Source organism: Nematolebias whitei, chromosome 3 (genome assembly GCF_014905685.2).
Source record: "Nematolebias whitei isolate Nwh7 chromosome 3, NemWhi1, whole genome shotgun sequence".
NCBI classification, from domain to species: Eukaryota; Metazoa; Chordata; class Actinopteri; order Cyprinodontiformes; family Rivulidae; genus Nematolebias; species Nematolebias whitei.
In genome coordinates, this window is record NC_056500.1 from 23497156 (window position 1) to 23515615 (window position 18460).

General features: G+C 39.3%; 1 protein-coding gene across 1 annotated transcript in view; it reads right to left on the reverse strand.

The window, feature by feature from the left end:
- Positions 1 to 1046: 1046 nt before the first annotated feature.
- The window catches only part of trabd2b (TraB domain containing 2B), a 108510-nt gene continuing 91096 nt past the window's right edge, over positions 1047 to 18460 (reverse strand). The window contains exons 5-7 of the mRNA XM_037674690.1: positions 5763 to 5859; positions 2444 to 2710; positions 1047 to 1326 (exon numbers count right to left, since the gene is read on the reverse strand). Coding sequence (XP_037530618.1) covers positions 1098 to 1326; positions 2444 to 2710; positions 5763 to 5859 — 593 coding nt within the window. The 3' untranslated portion in view covers positions 1047 to 1097. The remainder of the gene's footprint in view (positions 1327 to 2443; positions 2711 to 5762; positions 5860 to 18460) is intronic.

Genomic DNA, 18460 nt, shown 5'->3' on the forward strand with positions numbered 1-18460 from the left:
ACAAATAAACTGAATTGAATTTAATTAAATTTTGTGCGTGAGAGAGTGAATGGTTGTTTGTCTTGTTTGTCTCTATGTGTCCCAGTGATGGACTGGAGACCTGCCCAAGGTGTCCCCCCAGCCTCTCACACAGTGACTGCTGGATATGGGTACCAGTGACCCCCACGGTCTGCAAAGGAAAAAGTGAGTAAAGATAATGGATGGATTTCTGTGTGAGGGTTTAAACTGTAATTCTTGTCCACCAGCAGGTGGCACACAGAGATGACCCCCTGCAGGTTTCACTCAGTCCACTGTAAAATTAACTTGTTTCTAATTCCAGCAGCTACATACCCAATGCCTTTTTAAAATCACTTAGCATGAGCACATTTTAAACAAGTAAAATAAAACATTTCAGTGCTGAAGCAAAGTATTTGTCATTTTAAAGAGAAAACAATCAGAATTAAGTGTCTTTGATATTTCAGGATTTGATGCCATCGTTGATTTAATCCTTCTGTATTTATGGTGGCTGTGGAATAAAAAGAGAACTCGTGATGTATGTCATTATATTTTTCTTTTATTATGTTTTGTTTATAATCAAAAAGCAAGAAAATATACTCTTTATTTCCAGAATTAATAAATATACAATTTTTCTTTATGAACAAAATGCACAATTTACAAAGTGTTGACTGAGCGCTCCAACTCATACACAACATGCTTATCACAAAGTTATAACTCTCGTTATTATTATGTGCTATTCTCATTATTAAAGTTACTATTTCTATACAGTAATACAGTTTCATTAGGTAAAAGACTCCAACTCGTCTAAACTGTTCACGTGTTTTTAATACTTTCATGAGGTTCAAACGTTTCCTTCTACAGTTAATCCATCGCTCGTGTCGGTGTTTTTACACAAAGTTGTGAACTCAGTGAATGTAAGGACTCTGTGTTCGGAGCAGAGCTGTCCCTCTGCTGGACTGTCCCACCTGAAGACACGTCCTAAACAGAGTCTGCCTGCTCTGATGAGAGCTGTCCTGTGTTTGTCAGGTACATTCCTCCGCTCTGGTTTCCATGCAGTAGCTTCATTTAAGTGTTTCTGCCTGTGAGATGGTGTGTTTGAGTCATGAGGTGAGCAGCAGGTGTGATAACAGCCAGGCTAAAGCACACGGCGGCATGAGTGCAAAGTGAACCAGCTGGGCCGAGCTGCGGCTGTGCAGAGTGTGGGAGGGCGAAGCAGGGCGTCGCTCTGTGACGTAGGTCTCCATCCGCCTCTGCTGCTCTTGGTGGGACGGAGGAGGCTCCACTGTCATGTACCTGTTGATCATCTTCACAACAGGTGGGGGTGTGGTGCTGGGAGAGGGAAATAAACAGCAAATAATGATGCCATTAAACAGTTTGAAGCAGTGGAGCTGATTTTTCTGTGTCAGATGTTTTTCTATCTTTGGGAAAAATCTTTAGCCTCCTTTATTTGCAAATAAATAAAATATATTCCACTCTAATTACTGTACAAATACTGTTTAATGTAAAGTACAAACACATTGAATGATTTCATTCTCTTCTGTTTTACATGATTGATTTTTTCCTCTGTCTTTTTGATGAAATTGTTTTCTTTCTTTTAAATGAATGAATAAATTAATTAAATAAATAAAAAATAAACATGCGACCAGTCCCACATCAGTTTCCTACCTAAACACCAATCTACTATACTGTCTTGAGCTATACCCTTTCAGTTTTATGAAACTTTTAGACTTTCTAAAATACTTTGGCAACTTTTTCACTCATTTTCTGTCCAGCAACAGATTAATATATGTTTTTTATTTAATTAATTTGTTTGTACTTCCTTAAAACACACTGACGTATGAATCACCGAGGCATGAAAAGACCCCTGAGCTGGAGAAATGAGCCTGTGTTGACACATAACTTAGCAAGCAACTGGTTTTACATGTGAATTTTAAGGTGATTGTTATCAGCATCTTGTCAGTTTAACAGACATGAAGTGATATTTCAGGACCAGCATCTTTCAGGTTCTGTGTCAGGTCTTTGTTACATGTTTATTTTAATTTTTAGGATGTAATATTTCAGACATTATTCCTCTGCTCTAGATTTTTTTTAGGCCTGACCATTTTTTTTTATCCATTTGTACACTTTGCCCATGTTTTGCACCTCACAGAACAAAATGCTGTCATGGTCAGGTACAAGGACTGGACAGAAAATGTATAAAAAGGAAGAAAAATCCCAAATAAAAACTGTAAAAGACTTTCGGAACGTCTCAAGAACTATTGATCAAAAACACTTTAAAATACAACAAAGTGTCTCTTTAGAAGTGGTAAATTCAAACTTTTACACTCCACCATAAAGTTAATTGAAACTTTAAAAACATTTCTTAACTTGTTTTATTCAGCTGATGTCAATATCTTTTCAGAGCTTCAAATCAGTCACAGCCGACTTATCCAAAAGGATTCCTCACCCATCCCCGAGGCGGACCCACAGGTCGCTGAAGAGGCGTGGCCTCCTGTGGCCACGGTGAGCCTTTCTGGGTCGTTTGTACCGTCCAAACTCTTCTAGCTGGCTCAGGGTGTCGGGGAGAGGCATGTGAGGCAGGTCGTCACCTTCAAGGCCAGTGTTGTCCTCTGGATCCAGCTCCATCTGTGAACTGGTTGGTAAACTGGTGGGAGTCACTGTGCTCATGTCCTGGTTTGAACCTGTTGCAGACTCCTGTAGATCTTGCTTATTACTGGGAAAGAGAAAAAGCAGACAAAAAGGAATGATTAAAAAAAATTCAATACATAAAACAGCATAATCAGTGGCTGCGCTAAAACAATTTACTGACACAGTGAACAGGAAATAAGAACTGGTAATGTTATTGTTGTACTTTCCCCTGCAGTTTTTAGCCTGCTGCTAGTGAATGTTATTTTTGTGGTTTTTGAACACTCAATTGCGTTCCACTTCCAACCCATAACTTTAGTCAAGGACATGAAGGGAAGCTTTGCCTTGTTAATTCTGCCCTGAGTGGCTGAAATACCCAGCAGGCAACATTAGGGGAAAGTTTAACGCTCATGGTCTCCATATGTCATCTATAAGACTAACATTTGACCAAAAAAGACCACCCAGAACCTCACTGAAAACTTTACGCATGCTCGTCTCTCTTTCAACCATTATTCAAACTTTTTTTTCTTGTCATTATGGGACTGAATGGGGCTTTGTGTTTCATGGTGGATAAAGAATAAGGATTTTTTTTTTTTCAACAATTTTTCAGTCACTATTTCCACCGGGACGTTTCACTAATGATAAGTTTTATCTCTTTGGTTATTTTAAATTTGATAGTTTCCATTTCAGGACCTGGCGGTTAGGTCAGAGTGATGATAGCTTCTGGTCTGCGGTCCAGCTACTGTTCAGCCAAACTCAGCTCTGCTCTGTGCTGTCTGTCATTTTCCTAACTTTATTGCTCTTACAGAAATTTTTGCCAATCACTTTGACACACTCCAGGTCTGGGGCCTGCAGCTTTCATAAACACCCGTCATGCAGGCATAATGTGGTCTTTTTCCACCCGACACATCACCTTGGACTAAAAGTGTGCATGTGTGTGTGTGTGTGTAGTATGTACTAGTATTTTGTGCCACAACATGTCAGTCACTTGTCAGCTTTAAAACCATAAACTGGTAACTGGACAGGTTGGGTGGAAGGAGGCAGTGAGGCTGTTTTTACAACTGTAGTCTGCAGTAATACATTTGATGTACAGATAGTGATGTTTCTATCACCATTAACCAGAGGAATACAAAAATACAGAGCCTACAGAAAGGCTTTTGTGTGTGTGGGGGGGGGGGGGGGGGAGGGGGGTGCAAAAAAGTATGAGCAACATTTTCTGCTGGATCTTCGTAACAACATGTCTTGTCACAGTAAACACTTGCTGAGTGTACTGGGTGAATTGGACTCCTTCGTCAAGCAAGCTAGAGGAGGAGCTCGACTGCAGCTGAAGTGTTACCAGCGAGGAGACGCTGCTGTGTTCCAGGATGCAGAAGCAAAGAGGAGTTAATGCTAAGTTGAGAGCTAACCCATGCTAACGAATGTTCACTCTCTGGACAATCGAATGGATTACATCAGATTGTGAGTTTCTTTAAGAAAAGTGTCCCAGTTCTTTTAGCAATGGTTAGGGTGAAGCAGTCTGTGGCTTTTTAGCAGAGTCACACTTGTTATGATCCACTCAAAGTAAATAATAGGGATGCACTGATCCACATTTTTTTAACTTCCGATACAATCCCGATACCTAAATCTGGGTGTCAGACGATACCGATACCGTCCCGATATCATCATCATTATTGATTTTATATGAGTCTGTAATAATCTCCTCTCTATAGGCAAGTACAATTTGTACAAATATATGCATGTCCAAAAAGGCAACATGACGTAAGTTTTATTGATGTTAGATAAGTTTCAAAGTTAGAATTAAATCCAGTTAACACAAAACATTTATTTTTATTTTTATTATTATTATTCCTAGCTTTAAAGTGGATATTAAAGTGATTTGATGCTAAGTTCATGGCATAAACCAACACGGACATGTTCCTGTTTTTATATTTTACCTCTTTATAATGTGGCTGTTTTTGTTCAGTTTTTTTCTATAAATAATTTTCTTGTATTTTTCAAATCATATGTTTTTTATGATTGTCTACTGTTGTACTGATAAATATCTCCTGGAGGCTAAACTATATCTTGGCTGCAAGTATGAAGCTGCGAAATCCTTCATTTTCTACAACTGATAGTGGTTGGTCATTAATTACGATGACGTTTAGCAACTTCTCGGTAAACATTCGAGCTCCGGGGCTTCAGCGGTGTGTTTTTTTCATTCAGTCCAGAGAAGGCAGTCTGATTTTGGTCAACCGCGCTCAGTCTGCCCCTCCTCCGAGACAGGCAGACTGAGCGCCAATGACCAAAATCTGACTGCCTTCTCCGGACTGAACGAAAATGACAAACCACTGAAGCCCCGGAGCTCGAATGTCCAGCATAAAACTAACTTTACCGCGGTTTAATGTGGTGCTATGGCTCTGCAGACATTGCACGATGCTGTCTTGTTTTGTGGTGTTTCTAGTGTAAAATACTTCCACACAGCGGACACGTTTCGATGAAAAGTTGGTTAGCCGTTAGCCACAGTGCTACTGCACGTTTTAGCTGGCTGCAAACTATGAAATGGATTTCCTGAATGTGAGGTGGGTCTTATTACTCTGGGTTCATGAGACGCGCCTCCGTTCAGAAAATCCATTCCATAGTTTGAAGCCAACATGCATCATGGATCGGAAATCTCTGCAGGTTGGATTGGGAAAATACGATACGTAAATTATGCTGGTATCTGAGCCCGATACGGAGACTGGATCGGATCGGCCCCATGCCTAGTAAATATCACACAAATGTGTTTTCTATGTTAATGTTATTTATCGTCACAAAAGCATTACAATGTTACTTTATTGTTATGGTCCTTAACAAGCACATAATAGAGTTCCAAGCTGTAAACTCCAGCAAAGACAACATACAACGAATAAGTAATAACTGATCACATATTGGCTTCTTGAAGAGTCCTCCCATCAGCCCTTGTGACTTCAAATGAATGGTCAAAGGGTGTGTTTAGGGATACCAGTGAGATTAAGAAATATGACTGGCCTAAGTCCAACTCAAAAAATTCCATTTATAAAAGTCCCTCAAATTACCAAGTTTGAACTGTTTAAGAAACAGGTATTTAGTGTTTTTGTCATCATCGTACTTCTGTTTTAGAGCAATTGTGTGTGTTTTCATACTCAGTGACTTGTTCTTGATGGTCAGAGGGCACATGGACGATCTCGTAGCCCTCCTGCCTCAGGATATCCAGCACACTGTGATTTCCAAGGAAGTGACCTAACAGTGAGAAAAAACAGACCAAGGTCATGGGTTGAGGAAGGAACATAACTAAAAGTTATTAAAAAAGGCACTTTGACTTTGTTGCAATGTTTAACCTTTCCACCTAGTTCAGTTATGCATGGTCCGTGCTGGTATAAAACCTGCTAACACCTTCAACTGCAGAGTTAACCAACGTTTCAACTTTTTCTAACGTGTTATTTCAACTTGTAGGGCAGCAGTGGCTGAGTGGTTAGAGCAGTCGTCCTCCAATGCGAGAGTTGGGGGTTCGATTCCACCAACAGTCACATGTTGAAGTGTCCCTGGGCAAAACACTGAACCCCTCATTGCCTCTAATGTGTGTTTCATCAGTGTATGAATGTGATAAAGCTCCGATTAGTCTCTTTAGAATGATTTATTCAGATTATCTTTGTAGAGATGTAGTAGAGTGCTGCATGAATGTGTGTGCGGAGGTAAATGAGGACACAGATTGTGTTGTAAAGCATTTTGAGTATCTTGATTAGATTGAAAAGTGGTATATATGTACAATCCATTCACCATTTTTTAATGAAAAACATTTATCTCTGTTAAAATCCTGATCCACCATGCATGCACTGTTGTAATTAAATAATTTCTAAATTACACCTCATAGAGTGAGTGACATTGGCAAACCCTTTACTTTGTGCATCTTGATGACGTTATCTGTAGATTTTGTTTGGTCTAAACAAAAGCAATTTTTTAATAGAACTTTTTGCAACTTATTTGAATCCATTCTTATCAATAAATTATTTCCTGTTTCCTTTTTTCCCTCCTGACATGCTACCATCCATCCACTATCTTTACCCGCTTATTCCATTTTGGGTCACGGGGGTCGCCGGTGCCCATATCCAGCCATCACTGTGCGAGGGGCGGGGTACACCCTGGACAGGTCGCAAGTCCATCACAGGGACACATAGAGACAAACGAGACAAACAACCATTCACTCTCTCATTCACACCTAGGGACAATTTAGAGTTACCAATCAGCCTAACATGCATGTTTTTGGTCTGTGGGAGGAAACCGGAGCACCCGGAGAAAACCCACACATGCACGGAGAGAACATGCAAACTCCACCCAGAAAGGCCCCTGGACCGGGGTTTGAACCAAGGACCTGCTCGCTGAGAGGCAGCAGCTCTACCAGTTGCGCCACTGTGCTGCCCTGACATGTTACTTTTGGCTTTAAAGTTTTGCTTTTAACTTGGTCCAAATTAAAATTAAAATAGATCCTGTCAACCTCTGAATGCTAGGAAATGCCTTGAGACTGTGATTTTCCTTCCCTCACTATGGTGACATTATTTACATGAACGCTCCTACAAGCACCCTGCTTATGTTGGATGCTGTCTATTATGGTGCGCTAAGATTCATAACTGGCTGTAAACTACCGTACCCACCATTGCACCCTGTATTCACTGGTTAACTGGTCATCATTAACTTCACACACTCTCTCACTGGTACATTTTCATCTTTAAATAACTTCTTGGTCTGTTGCCTTCATACATCTCCTCCTACATGTCTCTGCATGAGTGCAGCTACAGCATGCGCTCTCAGGACATTATTACCTGCAGTGTCCCCTCAGTGCAGACTGAACTTGGCAAAAGGGCCTTCTCCTACTCCACTCCTGTTTCCTGGAATATCTTGCAAAAATATCTGAAGCTCTCAACCTTGACCTCTCTAAGTGGCTTCAAACATTTGTTAAGTTCAAGGCCAAAACCAATGCAGACATGTTCCTGTTTTTAGTTTTCTACACCGCCTTATAATTATTTTCACTTGTTATTCTCAATTTGTACGCATCCTTTGTGATTGTCATTTATTGTCTTTGTTGTCCACTGTTGTCATCACTCTGTTTAAAAAAAATCAGGTCTCTCTTGTAAATGAGTCCCTGAGACTCAATGGGATTAACCTGTATAAATAAAGGTTGAATGAAAAAACATTTTCCATGCATGCAATTTTATTTTGACCCCTTTCATGAATATTAGTCTGCCACCATCAAAACTTTCAAGGGCACTAATCATTTGTGGACTTTTAAAGGCAACAGTTAAATGCCTTTTATGCCGTCACTTGCTCCTCTGTAATGACCTCGTTGTCTAACCTTTGGCCTCTAATCGTCCCTCAGTCGTGATTCCTTCAATTTAACATCAAACACGTGGCCCTTGGCCTCACACTGATGAAAGTTATTTTTGTTTTTGTCAGCTAATAATCCTGTCACTCAACCCAACAAAAAGCTGTTATATAGCCTGACATCACCTTTGCAACACACATACCATAACAGAGGAATTCATATTCATGCCCACCCAAACCTTCACGCTCAGGAATTCACTCACTCTCCTCAGCCTTCTCCTGCACTTTATTACCATGTTGATAGCCCTCCAGCCTCTGATTTGCTTTCTGTCGAACCCTCCGCTCCCACTCGTCCCTTCACCTCTTGCCATCATTAAAATGTACCAAATCATTCCAAGAGACATGCACAGTTACACTTTTTGGCAGCTGAGTTCAAAGGCAGCTCTGGGATTGGCTGCAGAGTGAGAGGAGGCTTCTAACAACAGTATTAGTCAGTCGAAATAGCATTAGTGAGAGGTTTCTCTATGTAAAAGGAAATATCAATATCTGTGCGTGTGTGTGTGTGTGTGTGGGGGGGGGGGGGGCATTTTGAGCTTGTGCAAACAGTTCTGCTTTTCTGCAGCAGCTTTTGTTTTCAGATCTAAAGGCCACCTCCAGCTTCTATAATCATCCATGTCCTGAACTTTGGTCAATATGTTTATGAAATGGGTAATTATAACTTGAGTTTCCCAGTTTTTCATCTACACCCGCCATCAAGTCAACGTTTAATCATTTGCTCGTAAGTATTGACTTTTAGTGTCTTTATTGGCTTTAAGTACTGCACTAAACCTGAAACATGATTAAGCTGCTTCTAAATCTGACTCAGCTGCACAAAAGTTTAATTACTACTGAGACTGATTCTTCCATCCTCTCCCCTTCTATTACAATCTTCTTGCTTTCATCCCCTTCATCTAACTAGATGTTGGGGCTAAAGGCAACTCATTCAGTGGCCGCATGTGGACAGATTCAACCTCCTTCATATCTTTGTCAAACAGCTATTTCATTAATTTCTGCAAGCTGGGGGGCAGAGGACAATCTGTCCAATGTGTCTGCTTTGTGTGAGGTCAAGCTCACTGTTTCATGTGTTGACTTGATTTCTTCTGCTCTGACATTATTCACAACCCACAAAGACATGGTTTGCGTGTGAATGACTTTTTGTTTGTATCACAAGATTGTAGTTCTTCCAAGTGGACAAACATTAACATATACAAAAAAAAGGGCCAAAAAAAAAAAAAAAGCACACACACAAAGGTACCAGAGACAAACTGCCTCTCTAGCAAGTTCACATGAAAAGCTTTTCCTGTAAGAAATATAACAAAAAAATACATCTATTTACATGCATGGGATTAATTAATAGAGCTTACTCAGGCTATTAATTATGGTAAATGGTAAATGGACTGTACTTATATGGCACCTTTTTATCTAATCAAGATACTCAAAGTGCTTTAACACAATCTGTGCCCTCGTTTACCTCCACACACACATTCATACAGCTCTCTACTACATCTCTACAAAGATAATAGAAATAAAGAGACTAATCAGAGCTTTATCACCTTCATACACCGATGGGACACAGATCAGAGGCAATGAGGGGTTCAGTGTCTTTCTGACATCACTATCTGAGGCAGATAATGACTTTGAACTGAAATAATCTCTCCTATAACAGATCTAGATTGAAATTAGCCTGTTTCTTTGTTTCAGTTCTTCCCTCATCTGAATATATTTCAGAGATTATCACACCCGTCCTGTGTTTTGTCATTACTTCTCCCAGCATGTCGAGTTCAAGGTTTCTTATTGTTATTTGATTTGTGCTCACATTAGGTCACAAACATGGTTCATCATTTTCTCTACCTCTAGGTTTTAATCAGACTCCCTGTCTTTGTTGTACCGTGGATTTGTTTTTTATATAAAAAAAAAAAAAAATGTATATATATATATATAATTTCCCATGATCTGTCTCTATGCTGGACCTCACCACACACTTCACTGCATTGACAGTTTGTTGTGTTCCCAATTGTTGAAAAGCGCCGAGTTCTATAAAGGCTTACTTTGCACACAAACAAGGTGTCATTCAGTAAAAAGACAAAAAACATTTTTTTTAGGATTCTTTAAGAGTTAAATAGTTGTTTCAGAGTTCTCTAAAATATGTTTATTTATTTATATTGCGTATGTGTGTGTGTGTGGGTGGGGGTGTGTGGGGGGGTGTCTTTTCATTTAAGAACAGTGGCGTGTGTGTTTGCATGCATGTAGGTTTTGTGGTTCATCTCCATGTGTGGTTGAGTGAAAGAAAATAACTCTTGAATACATGTGGGAGGCTTAGTTTGTGTGTTTGTTTGTAGAGTTTCCAGACAGTAAATTGTGTGGTGCTTTAGAAGCAAAGAACTGGCCCAACAAACAATTCCATTAGTCCACACAAAGTAAGAGGTCAGTTTATGCCTAATTTAGAAGCCTAAGCCTGTCTGGAATTATAGTGGACTGTAAAACTTGTTGCTCAAATCTCACTGTTTCTAGTCTTGCAGATGCTCAGTTAGTAATTTTCCACCAGAGACTTTAATAAAAAAATGAGAACAGTGAGAAAACTAAAGCAAGTAATTTAGATTTTTTTTTTGTTGCCATTTTAAATATTTCCCCCCACTAGGTTCCCAATGGACTTGGCCAACTAATGAAAGATAGTGACTTCAGCTAGACATGTAAAATTTTAAGTAAAACTAATAACTTTCTTAGATTTTCTCAGACTAGTTTGCTAAAGATAACATAAAACTGACAATATATATGACTTGTATGACACAAACAGCATGGGACTGTGACTTCACACCATTTATAATTACTCTCATAGAAATATATGTTGTTGGTAATTTGCTGTGACCTCTAATAGAACTGATGTACATTAAGCATTCAGTTACTGTAAATATTCAGCTTTAGAATGCAAATATAACTTCATTCAGGGAACTTCATACAGGATGTTTCTCCTCTGTTGGATGGTGACAACAGAGTTAATGACCCAGTTTAATACCACTTCCATCCAGAGTTACACGCACAGGAGCAATCTAATGAACTCCATGTCTGCCTCTGTGTGTTCGGAGTGCAGAAACTTCTTGACCAAGGCCAGTTTCTTTGTGTCTGGCTTTTCAGACGTAATCCTCTTAAAGAATTTTCACTTGTTTAATTGCCACAGCTTCTCTGAATTTAGTTCTTTAATTGTGTAATTTTGTGTCAGTATTTTTTCTTCTATTGTTTGTTTTAAGCTTTTGTATCAATGCATTGTTGGGTATTTACTGAATGTATTTTATTCATGTTCTCTTTAATAAATAAAACATGCCAGTGTATCTCTTGTGCCAGTCCCAAGCCTGGGTAAACGATGAGAGTTGTGTCAGGAAGGGCATTCAAAGTAATACACGTTTGCCATAACTAATATTCAAGTTCATCTAAGCGACTCACCATACTGAATCAGTCGAGGCCTGGGTTAACCACATCACCGGTGCTGTTGATAAACAGAGTGCCACCAGAAATTGTGCTACTGTTAGTTGAAGACCACGAACAGGGAAACATGTCAGTGGACAGAGGGAGAAGAGGAAATTCAAGAATATAGAACTGAGGGTGGCAACTCTAAATGTAGAGACAATGCCAGGCGAAGGTCGAGAGTTGGCTGACATGATGCAAAGAAGGAAGGTATATTTTTTATGTGTCCAAGAGATCAAGTGGAAGGGCAGCATGGCTCACAGTATTGGAGAATGATTTAAATTGTTTTACCATGATGTGGATGGAAAGAGAAATGGAGTAGGTGTGGTTCTGAAGGAGGAGTTGGCAAAGAATGTAGTAGAGGTGAAAAGAGTATCAGATAGAGTGATGTGTCTGAAGGTAAAAGTAGAAGATCTGATGCTAAATATCAGTGACTATGCTCCACAAGTTGGATGTGAAGTAGAGGAGAAAGATACTTTTTGGAAGAATCTGGATGAAGTGATAGAGAAAATTCCCAGGGAGGAGAGAGTGGTGATTGGAGCAGACCTGAATGGACATGTTAGGGAATGAAACAGAGGAGATGAAGAAGTGATGAGTAGGTTTGGTCTCAAGGAAGGAAACCAGGAAGGACATATGGTGGTGGATTTTGCCAAGAGAATGCAAATGGCTGTAGTCAACACTTATTTCCAAAAGAGGGAGGAACGTAAAGTGACCTATAAGAGTAGAGGAAGGGATATGCATGAAGGATCCACTCTGAGCCCCTTCTTGTTTGTTCTGGTGATGGACCGACTAACAAATGAGGTCAAGCAGGAATCCCTGTGGCCTATAATGTTTGCAAATGACATTCTGATATGTGGTGAGAAAAGGGAACAGGTGGAATAGACCTTGGAGAGTTGGAGGTATGCACTTGAAAGAAGAGGAATGAAAGTCAGCTATATAAGACAGAGTACATGTGTGTGAATGGGAGGGAGATAGATGGAATAGTGAGGCTACAAGGAGCAAAGGTCACCAAGATGCAGAACTTCATGTACTGGGGTCCACTGTCCAGGAAAATAGGGAATATGTTAAAGAGATGAAAAAGAGAATCCAGATATAATGGATTGGATGGAAAAATGTTTCTGGAGTGATTTGCGACAAAAGGGTGTCAGCAAAGGTCAAAGGAAACAATTACAAGATAGTGGTGAGACCAGCTATGTTGTATGGCTTGGAGACAGTGTCACTGACAAAAAGATTGGAGAAAGAACTGGAAGTGGCAGAAATGAAGATGTTGAGCAGTGGCAAGGATGGACAAGATTAGGAATGATATAATCAGAGGTAAAGCATAAGTTGAACAACTGGGAGCTAAAGTTAGAGAGACCAGATTGAGATGTCCTGATGCATGTCCAATAATCCAGGTAGAAAAATCTAACAAAGTTAAATCAGGTCCTCTGGGCATATTTCTCTTGTTGAAACATTTAATCTTTCACCCAAAAGACTGAAGAAGTTCTTTGGATGAAAGAATAAACATTTCAACAAGAACAAACTGTCCAGAGGTCCCAACTTAACTTTGTTAGACCAGACTGAGATAGTTTGGGCATTGCCGAAGGAGGGACAGTGAGTACATTAGTTAGAAGGATGTTAGAAATGCGGCTGCCAGAAAAAGACAAAGAGGAAGGCCAAAATGGAGATATATGGATGCGGTTAGAGAGGAGGTGGAGGTAGTTCGAGTGAGGACAGATGATGCAGAGGACCGTGAGATGGAGGAGGATGACTCGCTGTGGCGATCCCTGAAGAAGGAAAAACCGAAAAAAGAATATGTTCTATTTAATAAATCTTGGCTATGTGCTATATCTTAACTTGCATCAAGTTTAGGTCTGGAGATGGGCATGAGTGAACTTTTAGATTTGTGATGTATCGATTATCACCCGCATGTATGGATCTTAAGTTCAAATGAAATGCACTGACTTTTCTCTGATTACCATATTTTTTGGCCTATAAGTCACGTTTTTTTTTTTATAATGTACATACCCTGGGACTTATAGGCAGAAGCGACATATTTATGGATTTTTTTCCCATATTTATAAAATGTTTTTTGGCTGAGATATGACCGTTTACATTCATTCTGACTGGAAAAAAAGAGAGCAGTACCACTTTCAGCCACTTGATGGCAGCAGAGTAGTTATAGCTGCTACAGTAGTATGGCATGCTGTTGGCTGTTGTATCATGTAACAGGTAAAGTGGCTATAATGACAAATTCCAAAAAGTTCAAGACAAGAACAAATGGACTTTATTTATTATACTATACTTTATACTGTAGTGTATTTTTCTTGCACGTTTTAGAATTTTCCATGTCCTGATGACTAAGAATCTTCACCAGCTTCTAATGACTCAATCAGCCTGCCCTACATTAGACTCCCTACTTTCGACTCCCTACCTTCTTTCTGCTCTCTGCTTGAAACCGTCAAAACAGCTGCACGACCCGGGTGAAATGCAACTAATTTGACCATAAAAATGCATTTATTAAGCAAATGTTAGACTGAGACTCACCTTTGCTAGAATTTCGAGCAAACAAATAATTTAGGTGCTTTTCTTGTTAAATTTCGGAGAAACGAGCCAAGTTCCTCTTTCCTTTTTCTCGTCTGCGCGTTCACGGAGCACCGAGGCAGCAAAAATATATTTTTAGATAAAGCTGATTTGACCATTAAAGTACATTTATTAAGCAGATGTTAGACTGAGACACCCCGTTGTTATAATTTTGAGCAAACAAATAATTGTTTAGGTGTTTTTCTTGTTAAATTTCAGAGAAACGAGCCGTGTTTCTCCTCCCTTTTTACTATCTGCACGTTCACAGAGCACGGATACCATTTGTTTAAATACAGCTTATTTGACCATTAAAGTGCATTTATTAAGCAAACGTTAGACTGAGACACACATTTACTATAATTTCAAGCAAACAAATAATTGTTTTTAAGTGTTAAATTCTTGTTAAAGTCCTCCCGTGCATGCTCCCGCGGCTGCCATTTGGCAGGCCATCAGTTTTATGCACAACACCGGTCCACATTTCGGGTTGGCGGCGGTGCCGCGTAACAAACGTGACACGTCAGCGGTGACGCATAATAGATGCAGCGTATACAGCAAAGCGACATATTTATGGAGTTTTCCACTGTATTAGACATATGGACTGATGCGACTTATAGGGCGGAGCGACGTGTATGACGGAAAATACGGTATTCTAAGTTGGGACAAATTGTTGTAACATATACAGTAAGGTACAACAATAAAGTTTGGAATTTTTAGGGTGCCTAAACATGGAAAGAGAAGAGGGCAACAGTACTTAGTGGAAGGGATCTTTACTCTTGTCATATTTTACACTGTCTTTCCCCTTTGTAAAGTAATAACCTCACATTACCATAAATTGGAAGTTTATTGGAGATTGTCATTCAGGTAGCAGAACATTGGTTTTATAATCACATGGTTGATAGTTTCATCAACGACCCTGGCCTTCATTGCTGGTAACCCAATCCAAGTTAGAGCTGCTATTTAGAATTAGTGTATTGGTTATTCCACATTTATTTATTACTTTTTGATAGAGAGCAGTAAAACATCACCTGCTTCTGATTTTGTTTTGAAATATTTTCTATCATCAACTTTAGCTTGTAACTGTTGTCAATAAAAGTGAAATTAAATAATTGATCTGGGATCAATTTATTCTGAACAAGATTTGTTGCTTGCAACGACAATTTAACTATTGCGCACAGTGAAATATTTCTTGGTAATTTTGTCCTTTTTGCGTGTGAAAACATAGCATGTGTTGTGATTTAAACACATCAAAGTTTCCTTTTAATTTGGCAATTGCTAATGTGCTGACCCGTGTGTGTTCTCTCATGCAAAAAAGCAGCAAACATATTTAATTGGGCACCTGTTTGTATTACTCACCATGTTTCAGCACCACCACAATTTCCTTGAAGACCTTATGAGTCCACAACCTACAAAGATTTTAATAAGCACAACATCCATGTGTCTTGCTGTGCACTTCCATTTACAGTTTTAACAGCAATGGGATCCCTCTATAAACCACACCGCAGCCTTTGTATTGCCAGAGCAGAGCGGCAGTAACCAGTGCCTTGAAAAAATAATGCTGCTTTCCCTCCATGCATAGTTCTAAAAATAGTGAAAACTTCACTCTGTATTGCGCTGAGTATCTAGAGAAATAAACAAAGGCAGTCCAGAACCATAATGGTTTCATTTCCTTTCTCTCTCTGCACCACACTGAGGAGCTGTGACTGACAGCTGTTGACAGCCTGGTCATGTGCGAGTTCTGCTAAATGTTTGGGTCAAATACAGACATGGAGAGAGCTGAGGGGTTCAAAGAGAGACCAACGTCCTCAACATGTGGTTGATGTGTCACCATTTATTGTAAATAGTTGTGTGGTGAGAGAGAAAGAGAGAGAGATGTTTACATAAACTGTACAAATCTATTTTGTATGTGAGTACAAGTTATATTAAAATTAGTGTGTTCAAGTATGTGAGTTGGTATGAAGGCTATGAAAGTGGGTTAATGTGTGTGTTTCTGAGCTGCATATGCACTGACTAAAACTGTCTCCCTTCAGGAGTTTCTCTGAACCTCGAGACTAGCTGGTTTTTATTTGTTCTAGTCAATCAGGAGCGATTTACACCAGGACAACAGTTAAGAAGCACCAGCAGAGCCGCTGCTCCCTAGAACTGAGGCTTTGTATTCTTTTATACAGAGGCCTTGGGACTTTCCTCCGGTGATCATGTAGGGTGCATTCAAGTACTCAGAAGATCAAACAATGAAAAACTGAAGTGTAACTGTGTTCAGGAAATGCAGCATTAAGTTTCCTGGCTCCCAAAAAGGTAAGAAAAATGTTATTTCAGTTTCAAATGAAGCGTGGGATCTTTGAACAAGTTAATGAGCTGCACTGATTTAATTAAAGAAACAAATACCATGAGTACTGCTAATGGTTATCCAACTCACCCTCACATCCCTGATCATTTACAAACAACTGAAACCTAAAGCAGCTGTGCTCAAATGTATATTTTTTACACATATTGTGGTAAAATACAACCTTTCTACAAAAGTAAATGTATCTGTTAGAGCATAGGGTGTCAAACACTTACAAAAGGGGGCCAAAATTAAACCCTTTCTCATAGTAAGGGCTAATTTCAGAATCTACATTAAATCAAGTTAGATACCCAACATCTTTTTTTTTTGGTTGTAGATTCCTCAACAAAAGTTTGATTGGTCTCATTTGGCATTCTCTGTTGCAATTTTGACATCATAATCAAAGATTACTGGAAAAATAAAAGGAATGAAAAGTATTTTACATTTAAAATATCATCTTGGGGGCCAAATAAGATGTCAACGAGGGCCACATTTGGTCCCCGGCCTTGAGTTTGACACATAAGTGTTAGAGCATCTGCAAGTAAGGGAAATGGTGTTTTTACAATCCAACAGCTTTCTCCAAAGTGGAACAAACCAGTTCTGCTTGTGGCAATGGAGGAGGGGGCGTACCAAAGAGACCATCTTATCACAAGCAGAACTGGTTTGTTCTACTTTGGAGTAAGCTGTTGGGGGAAGAATCAGTTTGGTTGTGTGTTTCCTTGACTGATGAAGCCTTCTGGATCGAAAGCAAAACGTTTCAGCACAACAACAAAAAAGAAACTGTTCAGATGACCTGACTGAAAAATGTTGGATTGTATACCTGGATTATTGAGCATGGACTTTGTTGTTTTTACAAGTTTTATTTAAATTATAAATGCATTGTTTTTAAAACTGGCTTTGTGGTGGGCATTTGGGTTATTAATTGTAGTGACAAAGACTGAACGTGCTCAACATTATTTGTATTATTGGAGTGGAAAATATATTAAGAGAAATATGTTTTGTAAAGAAATATTTCTATTATGGGGCTTTTTTAATTTATTTTTTAACAATTACTTTATAGTTATATTGAGTGTTAGGTGCCGTTTTATTATTGTTTTGTTTCTTTAATGGAGCACTGAATGAGCATCCCACTTAATAACAAAATAAACTAGAAAGTTCCTGGAGAAACATTGACTGGGACTGCCATGTTGCATCCATTTTAAATTTTTGATTTGACAGTACTATGTGTTCAGGTTCACTCTGATGGGGAATGTTTTCAGCTATAACCTCACCAAATTTTAGCTCTATATGTGTATAAATAAATTAGTTAAAACCATTTAAATTTAGCGTTGATGAGCATCTTGGATTTTTATTTCAGTATTGGGTATTGCTGTCAGCTACCACCACACCAAATGACAACTAAATGTCTCAAAGAATTATGGAGTTATAGTCTATTTGAGTTTTCTGAGTTAGTTGTGGTGGCCATCTTGAATCAAAATGGCTCCAAATGTTAATCAGTGTTTTGTTCAGAGACCTCTTCACTCCAGGTCATGTGACAGCGTGTCAGTTAGAGGCTGTGAAGAGTCCTGTCAGGCCAACAAGTTTCAGTCAGATCCTCTGGACAGTTTCTTTTTTTTTTTTTTTTTTGTGCTGAAACGTTTCACCTTCCATCCAGAAGGCTTCATCAGTCAAGGAAACACACAACACAAAACTGATTTTTTTCCCCCCAACAGCTTACTCCAAAGTGGAACAAACCAGTTATGTTGGTGCTAAGATGGTCTCTTTGGCATGCCTCCTCCTCCGGTGCTGGCCCTCTTCCTCGTCGACAGTCATGTCAAACTGGTTCAAAACCAACTAAATCCATGCTCAATAATCCAGGTCCTGGATTATTGAGCATGGATTTTGTTAGTTCTGTCAGTGTTTTTCCAATTAGAAAAATGGTGTCTTTGTTTACAAATTATGTTGCCATGGTAACTCAAAACACGACTAAAAGTAATCACACACATCACGGTGCCGAGCCGGTTGTTTTGATATAACATTTGTGGGGGTACACGTTGAGGTTTGGGCCTCATTAAAGTTGATGAAAGAGCACGTCCCTTTTCAGGTAGATAATAATAGGTGCTGCCTTCAGTCAGTCCCCAATTAGAAAATGTGTGGAAACAAATA